This window comes from Cryptomeria japonica, chromosome 6 (genome assembly GCF_030272615.1).
Source record: "Cryptomeria japonica chromosome 6, Sugi_1.0, whole genome shotgun sequence".
Taxonomy (NCBI): domain Eukaryota; kingdom Viridiplantae; phylum Streptophyta; class Pinopsida; order Cupressales; family Cupressaceae; genus Cryptomeria; species Cryptomeria japonica.
The window spans coordinates 36,727,017-36,738,395 of NC_081410.1; the positions used below are offsets into that span (position 1 = coordinate 36,727,017).

General features: G+C 33.3%; 1 protein-coding gene across 1 annotated transcript; it reads right to left on the bottom strand.

The window, feature by feature from the left end:
- Nucleotides 1-8,538: 8,538 nt before the first annotated feature.
- LOC131069975 (ethylene-responsive transcription factor 1A-like) lies at nucleotides 8,539-9,123 on the bottom strand. Its single transcript, XM_058005521.1, has one exon. It carries the CDS (start codon nucleotides 9,121-9,123, stop codon nucleotides 8,539-8,541), a length of 585 nt encoding a protein of 194 aa, XP_057861504.1.
- Nucleotides 9,124-11,379: the final 2,256 nt, after the last annotated feature.

Sequence of the window (11,379 nt, forward strand, 5' to 3'; positions counted from 1 at the left end):
GGAAATTGAAGTAGAAACACATAAATAGTAAGCTGCAATTATAGCATTGAGCCATGAACTTGGATTTGAGCAATGTAAGTAAATTTGGACTTGTTCCCTAAAGAGCCCCTAAAATGTCGAGACTATGGTGGCAGTTGCCCTAGTCCTCCAAACTTTTTGCACTCCAATGTGGGATCAATTCCTCACCATAAATGTTGCTTATTTTGAAGATTGCAGCTCTGTATCTATTTCCTACACACACAAAGAAGGGGAAATAGGGGATTTCCTAAGTCAAACCCCAATTTAGGAATTAACCTTAAATGAAATATTGCAAATACTGAAATAAATGATGGACAAATATACCTTAGATTTGTAATGACTGATAATGATGCTTTTCTTCTTGAATGTAACCACATATGTTGTATGAAATGGCATGAGCATTACACAACCCTAATTACACAAACATTCTTACATATGAATAATGTAATATTGGTCTACAATGGATAAATGAAGAATATGTAGCCTTCAAGGTCTCTAGAAATGCTTGATGATGAATGCTTCAATTCTTGAATGATAGATTTCTTGAATACGGATTGAGTGGATGCCTTATGATTATTTTATGTTGATGAAATGAGAGGGATGGACCTCCTTTTATACTTGCCCGTCAATTTTTTTTTAAATTTTTTGACATAAGCTGACATGGAGATCACATTCCTACTAGCTCATTGTGACGGTTAAGGGGGGCCAAATTAAAGTCCCAAATGAGAGGACCAAGGCTCCATGCCTTGGTCCTACCTAGTTTTGGGGCCAAAACCAAGGGGCCATGTGATGTATGAAGTGGAAATGAGGCTAGGACTGCACGATATAAGAAAAATTAGCTCCTAGTCTATCTTTTGGACATGAACGCTAAGATGAGAGCCCAAAAGTGGGCGAAATTGTAAGGGAGTACAATTTAGGATGCTACATCAGGACTTTTTCAACGCATGCCCTTTCGATTGAATTCATCCATAATAGCTATTCCTGCTTGCTTGTTGCATTGAAAATTCATCATCTTGTTCATTGCAAGCTCTAGATTTTCTTGGAAAGAAAGTTCTCAAGGAATCAGTCTTTCATGTTCTTGGTTCTGACAACTTGGCTCTCTTTGTGAACACTTAGCTACTATCTTGCAACAACAATGTTATCTCAAGCTTCATCACGCTCTTGTCTCAAGAGAGGGGTTTGGCTAGAACACTTTGTCTTCTCTCTTATCTCTTGTCTTGTATCTTCAACATTGCATGTTTTGCATTGTTGTATCTTTGAATGTGTCTATTGTCTAGGTGCATTTAATATATTATTGCAATATGGGTTTTCCTCCATTAAGTGAGGCTTTTTTCTATTTAATTTATCATTTATCATTAAATCATATATGTAGTAGGGGTCTTCCTCCATTAACTCAAGTTGGTTTCTATTACAATTATCTTTTTATAAAATCTATCTATCTAGCTATCCATGATGGTGGAAACACCAAAGCGGGGGTTTGACTAAGGCAAACCCCTATACAACCCCAACATTTTCTTCCATCTCTTTGTGCATAGGTGGTGAATAGGTTCTAAACGGCTAAGGACAGGTTTTGGGACATTTCAAGTACATTCGTAGGTCTCTATCCATATAGACAATAGTGCGACGTATTGATGTCCTTATGGCGCACTGATGTCCGGGACCTGAGACCGAATAGGCCCTCTGGTATAGTCCAATTATATTTATGTATTTCCATAATAGTTAGAATTTTATTATTTTGTTACATACACTTTAATTTTCTGCAATTTCATAGCTTAGTTTAGTGGTCATTTTATTATTATGTTTTTATCCCTTAGCTCACCCTTAGCGCCAGTTTATGTGAGATAGCGGTGGATAGTTTATTCTCTAATATTCTTCCTCTTAGAGGTAACAAATTACCACCTCCACAGGAAATTATCAATATTTTATGTGGGTTGTGCCTCTATCACCTTCTTCTCCATGCTACTCCACAAGCAATCGAGAATTGTAGAGAACTCCATCCCATTTTAAGATCCTCTCAAGGCTAAAATAACCTCATAAACATATTTATCCTTAGTTAAATCCACCATTTATTTTTCATATGGACCGCAAGTTGAATTGTGGGAGATCCTGGCAGCTCTTCACCATCTTCATGTGTGGTGCTGATTGTGCTTATACGCATACATATTGATCATTCTCTAGTAATATTTCTGTGTCAGAACCTTGATCAAACTCATTCCATTTATGTATCATATATTTCTCCTTCATGACCGAGGAACTAATGGTAGATTGAGGAGTATTAGACTTATGTTTCTTATGCCTGTACTCCTTGCCTTTTGTTTATGATCCACCAAGCATACCTTTCCTTTTTTGGGGAGCCCGACTCTCCTCATCATTGTGCATTATAACATTCCTTATTTTCCTTTCATAATCATTGAGAGATGACTCCTCATTTCTCATTTTTTCATAGGTTACAGTGACCTTTAGTTTTCTCAACTCATTAATGTACTTGTCCACCCATTCCTTGGAGAAATCATTCATATCTCTCATAAAAATATTCAAATCTAACAATTCAGGTTGGATCCAACTAGGAAATGTGATAGGCTTATCTTTCTCCTTTGCATACTACAAATTGATATGATCCCCATCATCTTGAACATGATCTAGAATAGAGAAGAAGTTACACTTCCTCATGAAGTCCACTGACATTCGAGACCACATCTTCCTTCTAACTATGAACCCATCAACATGAGATTAGCCCAATAATCCTTGCTATCAATTCTGTGTGTAAATTTTCCTCCCTTAGTCATTACAATTCTCTGAAATGGGTCAAATCAATCCCTACCTCTATATATTGCAAGATTAAAGAAATCCAATTCTTCATTAAATATCTCTGCTACTGTTGTGGTCCATGTAGTTGTGTGTAGAACCTTTATAAGGGTAATTGGAAGGTATGTTGACTTGGTGTGAATCTTTACATGTCTTCTTTGCCTTGGACATGTAATGTTGTCAATCGATGATGAATATACATATGCTACATCTTTTGAGCTAACCCAATAGAGATTAATGGCGATCTGGTGGATATATAAAGATAGATCAATTTATCTATTTGGTGATAGGTTAAAAAAATATCATATAGATAGATTAGATAGACAAAAGTTAACAAGAAAATGAATAAAATCTAAATAGAAGTAGGATGCGAATGTGATGCAAGTTTGATGTGCTACAAAGGTATGGATATGTTTTAGAGCAAAGATGAAAGATGAAAGAGATGAGTATTAAGTTGTTATTTTTTTTTTGCATGTTGCTAGATGCTTTTCCATTCGCAATTCAAATTTATTATTCTCTTCTCATTTTATCAAGATACATGTTTTTTATCTTACCTTGAAGAGGTGATCTTTAGTTGTGCAAGTCTCTGTTTTCAATCTTGCCCTAGGGTTGTGTGCCTTAGTCTTTAAGTCCAAAGTAGTGAGCTCCCTAGCCTATTGCCTAAACCATTGTAAATACTTATTATATATTACAAGTTTCATTCTCACCATGGTTTTTTCTAGTTTGGATTTTCCACATAAAAATCTTGGTGTTCTTGTGTGGATGTATTTTTTGTTTTAGTTATTTACTTTAATTCACATATGATGAATGAAAATTATGGTTTAATTATTTTAATTAGATCAAGTTTTATTATATGTTGATTCACCCTCTGCCCTCTCAACATCTAGTAGTGTTCAACAAAGCCCCTATACAACACAACATTATTCCCCATTTACTATGTGTGCAAGTTCATATTTGACTTTAAAAGAGTTATAGGAGTGCAAAGCAGATTGTCATGGATTGCAGTAACTCTTGAACAAGTGCAAACAACTAGACTAGGGTGCCAAGAACACATGTCTAGCTATTTTTGACTAATTTTATGAGAGATGGACCCATAGTATCTCCTATTTGTAAATATTCTCATTTATATCAACATAGACACCCTCAAAGTGGGCTACCCAATACACTAGTCTAAAACTCTTAGACTCACTTTGTAGATCTGGGTTCCTTTTTGTATCTTGTTTCTAGTCTGACACTCTTAGACACTTAGTCTACTATGTTTTCTTTTTGTTCTATGATTTATTTTTATTGAACCAAGTCATCTTTTTTATATCATCATACTTAGATCATGCATACATTCATATCATTTCCATTACAAAAAAAAGAAAATAGAATTCCAAAGTGCTCAACTCTCTTAATTAGGACTATAGCTGAGCATATTCATGTTCCTAATAATATTCCATGGAGATTTGAAATCTTAGTTTTCATCCATATGCTAAGATCTAATTTCAACCCATATCATCTATTAAGTATCTACTTTTTAATAAAAGTATTAATATCAAGATCACCATTGAGGAATATCTTATTACTCATAGTTTGGTATAATTTTGTAACAAAGACAAATATAATAATAACTAAATCAATGAGAAGTTGTTATTTTAGTAATAAAAAATAATATTTGTTAGTGACAAAGAAAATGATTGAACCATTTGAATTGTACAAACTATATAGAAAATATATTAAAAAAATAAGTCAAAAAATTGAAAATGACAAACAAAAAACCCATGCTTCCATACTAGAACAAAAAAAAAATCTCCTAATAATAAAAAATTCATTCACCCTACTATTTGATTAAAATACACCCAAAACTACATGTAATAGAGAAAATGAATATTGTATGCCTTTGCATGAAAGGTCACACAATGTCAAAATGTATGAAACTTAAAAATATATCTAAGATCTTGTCAGTTGAGGTGATATTGAAGTGGAATTCCATTTATCCTCCTCATCTGATGAGAAACCAAGCATATATTAAGTATGAGTAAAAATAGTTCTCTATGTTGATGAAAGGTTCATCCCAAAATAATTGTATAAACTATGTCAATGTGGCCAATAAAACAACCATATCATATGATTTATTAGTTCTATATAAATTAAATAATTCTAATTCATGAGTAAATACCATCATAATAAAAAAACATTCACTATGTTATCACCACCATGCATGGTCAGGTTACCCTCTAAGTGAATTCTTCATCCTCCCAACAAGTCACCCAATATGACATCTTATAGGATCTTTAGAAAAATCTACCATAGGTATTTAACCTTGAGCTTATTTAATCATCACCCTTTCATAAGGACATATTAGATTGTGCTTTAAAGGAGTCACATGTCCCTAATGATATCAACCCGAATGAAGTTTTAGGCCCTAGTGGGACACTTATCCTCCTCATACTAACTTATATTAAATTTAACTTGAATATGTACTCTATTGATCCATGAAACATCCAAAAAATCCATATATAATGTCTATCAAATATATAAATGTCAAATACATCCTCATAGACCATGAATTAAATTGAAATCTTTGTACGTAAAAACTTGTCAAACAATAGCAATGTTTTAAGTTGATGTGAAACCTCCAAAGAAGATGACTTAAACTCTTATGATGGTGCATACAAATAGTTTCAAGCTATAATTCACCTTCTAACTTAGATGGTTCCTATCTTACAATAAACAATGTTCCACATTATTGGCCTTGAACTCCCATGCAACCTTCTCCTTAGACACCCATAGACTCATATCATGTAGGGCATTCCCTCCACATACTACCAATGCATTAAATTCCCATGTAATGGCATAAAATTCATAGTTATCATTAATAATTACCCTTTTCAATATAGTAGAATTTTGGGAGGCCTGTACAATGATCTCATCATTATCCAAACATAGAATTTACCACTCCTTGATCATAACTAGATCCTCACTCTATGTTGATCCAACCACTTTAGCATCAACATATTCCACCATTATTTCTTACCAAATCAAGGTATGTAAGAGTAAAAGAACATTATCCTAATTAATTATTTTCTTAATTAAGTCCTTTTTCACGCTATCTAGTTAATCTTACTTAGTCCATATACTTTTTGTGTTAAGTTATAAGATGATGATACATGTCATGCTCTATTGTTATCCTCACCTAGGGTTTCATCTAGGGCTATTTTTTACTTTCTCTTGTTCCTTTAATAATAATTTTATTAATGTATCATTTGATAAAGTACAATGCACATTCATAATGGTTCAAAATTGTTTTAATCAATTGTCTCTTTCACCTCCTTAGCTAATCCTTTTCTTTTTATTTTTTATGATAGGTGTTTGATTGTAAGTAATGATTGGGAGCTATGAGTTTTAAGAATCAACTCCGACATGATGTCAACAATCTAAGTCTATGATTCTCTATTTTATTTAAGTGTTAAAGATTTAACCTTGAGTGATTAAATTGTACATCTTGGAGAAAAGTGAACATCACTATTGGATAAAAAATGCCTAAAAAATATAAAATTGTCTATCCAAACATTGAAATCATACACAAACATTATTAAAATCTACATCACCACCTACATGTGTTTCAAAAAATATTTTACATTATAATGATCATTATTTTGTTGGTATTTTTTTAATTTACAACAACATGATTTTCTCAATTTTACTTTTTTTGAGCTTTCTTTAACAATAATAATATATATATTTTGTCAATATCACAACATCAACCCTATAGACATGCCACAATATTGATTTTGTTTTTAATATGGTGAAAGTCAATAGCCTGTTGAAATCTTCTTGGTGGCCATGACCTTGTTGGCATTCTATCACACCATTAGTAATTTTTTCTTCATTCTATGAAACCATTTTTAGCCACTTTTTGAATTGACTCTAATGCTCCCAAAATTATTTTTTGTAGATTTTGGTAGTTTGATAAATTTCAACGATGTTTCTACCTAGTGATGTTGAGATTTGAGCAACATCAATGGTTTTAAATCTCCATCCCAATAGTTTTTTACTACTTGAATGGGTTTTCCCATATTTTGATATTTTTTGAGTTATAATTGGCAATTTAAGACTCCCACTTACAATTTATGACTCCATAAAAAAATAATTAGCACTTGGTTAGTGGTTTTCTAACCTACATAAAATATTCATCATCTAAAAATATATTCTAATAATAGAATTGGTGATGCTAGTAGTATGATCATAGCCCTAACTGGTCCCTAGCCCTATAAAGGAGTTATTTTTTTGTTTTTGTCATAAGTTGGGAATATGCTATTAAAATTCGGCACATAAGATGTAATCAAAAACCTAGTTCCAATTTATATTCAAATATGCAGGTTATTTTCATTGATTTTGCAACTAACATATTTTATTGTCTGACAAAAGTATATGTTCTTTTCTAGCTCTCAAGCACATGACTTTTTATATGGATCTTGATTTTCATGATTGTTGTTTCTATTGGAAAGGTAATTTAAAACTCTTCATAGTTATCTATGCAATTTTAATAGATTCTACCCCAAGTACCTTTTACTTATTTTATTATTACTTCACTTTCTCTATAATTACTTGGAGATTTTAGCACTTGATTTTTTTATTTGTTGGATGACTTAATTCAAGTTGTTATCTAGCTTGAGTTGGCCTAGTGGTGAATAATTTGTGCTCTTGAAAGAGAGGTCACAAAATCAAACCCCATAAGGAGTAAGGTATCTATGCCTCATTTGTAGCACAATTAGGTGCCTCCTCCAAGGAGTATGGGGTAGTCCCATATTGCTATAAGTCATCTGTAGACCTATATACAGACCACTCGACATCATAAACTATAAAAGAATCTTTCTTTCTTTCTTTCTTTCTTATATGTATTTTTAGCATTTAGTCCTTTCTCTATATTTTCAACATATATTGAATGCACTCATTTACAAATACACTAAGATAAAGTGTCACCATGGTACATAGTTTTTGGGGATCTTGCAGACTTGCACACTATGTTGCACACTTTTTGTACTTGCACCAGTTTATAAAGTTTGATGGGTTTTTTTGTGTACTTTGTTATTTGAAATCATGAATTTATTTATCTTCATGCATGTGTGACTTAGTTTAATGATACAATCTTTTTCATATAGAATGATTTCCTAGATGACGAGATCATCAACAATGACATAAGTTCTTGGTTATATAAAGATGAAGAATATGGACCATGTTTCATTAATAAAACTGATCCAAAAGCACTCACAATATGTAGGAACAATGAATACAAAAGATTGAACATGTTTGAAAATGATGAAATTTTAGCTAAATTCATGAGACTCCATACTGTCATCCCAACAATTATCACAAAATGAGTTTTCAAATAGATCTTAAATTCAATAGAACTATATTTAGACACATTTTTCCTTTCACTCAATAAAAAAAGCATTACATAAAAGAATTGTAGTTTAAGTTCCAGTTTTAATAGAATTATTTATTTTCTCTATTTTCCTTGCATACATCAACAATAAAAGCAATATCGTTTATCAATAAATGGTATTAACTATTAGAACACTTCACCCCCATCTATTACAGGATGGCGGACAAAGAATGATCAAAGTTTGATTTGATTTGCTAAGAAGAGGTTGTTCAAAGAAGAGATGACAGAAATGCAGGCGTTTGTCCCATCTATGCTCATTTAGTCCAATCCACATCATTGGGACTTCACTTCTCGTCCTCTTCTCTCCTCCTCTTCGTTGCCTGCGGGGGCAATGCCAGATAATCTTCAGTAACCGCGTGGTCGAGGAGAGGAAAGTTGAGCAGTGCTTTGGATCCCCGAATTCTGAAAGCAGCACGGTCATATGCGAGGGCTGCGGCCTCCGCTGTGGTGAAGGTGCCCAGCCATACTCTGGCTCCTTTCTTAGCAGGATCTCGTATTTCTGCTGCAAATTTACCCCATCGCCGCTGCCTTACTCCCCTATAGTGCGGCCGCGTCAGCCTCCCCTCTGAAGCAGCCGCCGTCTCTTTGCATGGTGGTGTTGTTCGCCATGCAAGAAAATCTTGTTGCTGCGTACGTACGTTATTACTAGCTGGCGGAGGAACCGACGTGGCAGGAGATGGAAACCTCTCTTCGTCCAATGAAATCTCCTCCTTTACTTCAACCATGGAGCTGTATATTATTTCAGTCTTTGTCTCATTCCAATTATAAGTACTGGCTGTTTCTGAACCAAAATTGGTATAGAAATCAGTAAATGAGAAAGTATCCTGAGAGTCCCCCAGCAAATGCTCGCGAATGCTGTCAACGTCCATGCTCCTCAATAACAATTTTTGCTTATGATTTTCTCTTTTTTTCGATATCCAAAATGAGATTGTTGAAGGGCTAATTTATAACCTTTCAACAATCTAGACTAAGGCATTTGGCCTCCCCTCCCTATTCAAAATTCCAATCTGGTCAAAATGCAGCTTTCGGGTGCAGCTTGACTGCAATTTTTTGCATTATCAGTGAATGTCCAAATCCATTTTGAACGTGCAAAGTACCTTTCCTATATGGAATACATCTTTAAAAAAATCTCAGTACTCAACTTGCTGGTTTTATATTCATTTATTGCTTGGTCTTTGGAAGGCAAGTAGTACGGCTGATAAGGCATGCACGTTTTGTTCCGTTTGCCCACGTCAAAAGTTTACGTCGACTATTTCTTCATCATCTTTCGAGACAACTTTGTTGAATATTGATCGGTAGCATACACAACCAAGAAGTTTAGAAAAAGATTTATGCTTAAAAGAGATACAAATGATAATATAAACAATTAAAAATGTATTTATGAGGGTTTTAGGAAAAAAAATTATTTATAAAGGTTACATAAAAATATAGTTATATAAATAATTTAGTGATTATAAGATCAATGGAAATAAACAAAAAAATTGTAAATTTTAAAATAACAGCTTGTAATTTTGATGGCTTTTTAACATAAATTAGATCAAAGAAATTTAGGAATTTATGATCATAAATGTCCACATGTTAATAAGTGCATAGTAATTTTATTCTATCTCCATGTGCTACAAGATGAGTTACTTTTCCTCTTTCTTTGTTAATTAGGACCAACAACCTAGACTACCTTGTGTGATTGTGTCTTCTTAGTAGTCCCTCTCCGTGTTCCTAAATTTCTTGAGTGTGCCTATATTTTCTCTTAGATAAGTGATATTAGAGTGTAGCTAACAAACCTCCATCATCCCATGCCACATTGGTGAAAACATATTCATTTCTTATCAAGCATAGAGGGACTAAGTGAGGGTTCATAAGAAGAAAATCTCATATACTCTCTACCTCTTTGGCTAGAATATCTAATAATCTATTGTGGATGAAGATTCTACACTACTTTTTTATAGTCTTTACACACACATACACCCATAAAAACACAATTAGATACACCAAATCCTTACACCATGAGTTGCTAAGAAGAAAAATATAATAAGATCAAAAGTAATTTCCTTCTAATAGATGGTGTCAACTATAGCTCATGTAGTCTTAGTTTCCTCTTCATCTAATCCTCTTCTTGCAATATGTTTCTCCTCCTATCCTTGTTTCTCCTTTGAGACCACTATCTAAATCTTCTATGGAGGAGGAGGAAGTGGTCACAATCCTACCTACATTAGATTCTATGATTTTCCTCATCATCCTACATGAGTCTATCCATATGCCCCTATTATTTCTCATTTCCCTCATCTCTTCACATACGTTATGTTAGAATTCATGATTGTTGAATTCCCACAAGTCCAACTAATCATTTGCAAGAATACCTGTTACATATAAAGAAGAAATTGCACAACAATATTGAAGACAATAACAAGAACTGAATGCTTGATTTACAATGAAGGATATGTGATCCTTGTAAATAAATCTAATTCTAAATATAGAAACCCTAAAAAGTAATTAATAATTAATAATGAATTAATTATTAATATACCTAAGGGATGCGTGCATATTAAATGCCTAAAAATAAAAACTCCTAAATTTAGCTTAAGTGAAAAAAGAAAAAGGTGACTTAATTAATTACTCAATATGATTAAATTAATTAATCATATAAAACCTTTTACTCTAACACCCCCCCTTAAGATGAATTTAGGGAGTAGCCAAAAAGCTAAGTGCATAAAAGCAGCTACATGCAAAACAGGCAACTACATGCAACAATACAAATTTGGGTCTCGGCAATAAGGCCTGATGAGGTACTCAATCACAACATGCAAATCTCTGTAAAGTGGAGAAAAGGAGAAAACCCACAGGGAAAAAAACTCCCTTTTAAAAAGAAACGAAGGAAGACCATGAAGCCCTCCAAAAATGTAGAATCTCTTGTAAATGTTCCTCCATAGGAATAATGAGAACTAATGCTGCACCAAAAATGTCAGAGTGTGAAAAAACCAAGTACCAATGTCGATGATGATGAATCACTCGTTGCAGATGATAAAGATTAGGCACACAGACTAGGTATGGGAACCATCAGTTACACAAACATACTGACATGCTCCATAGAGGATACAGATCAACAGTCTAATATCGAATTCCTAATC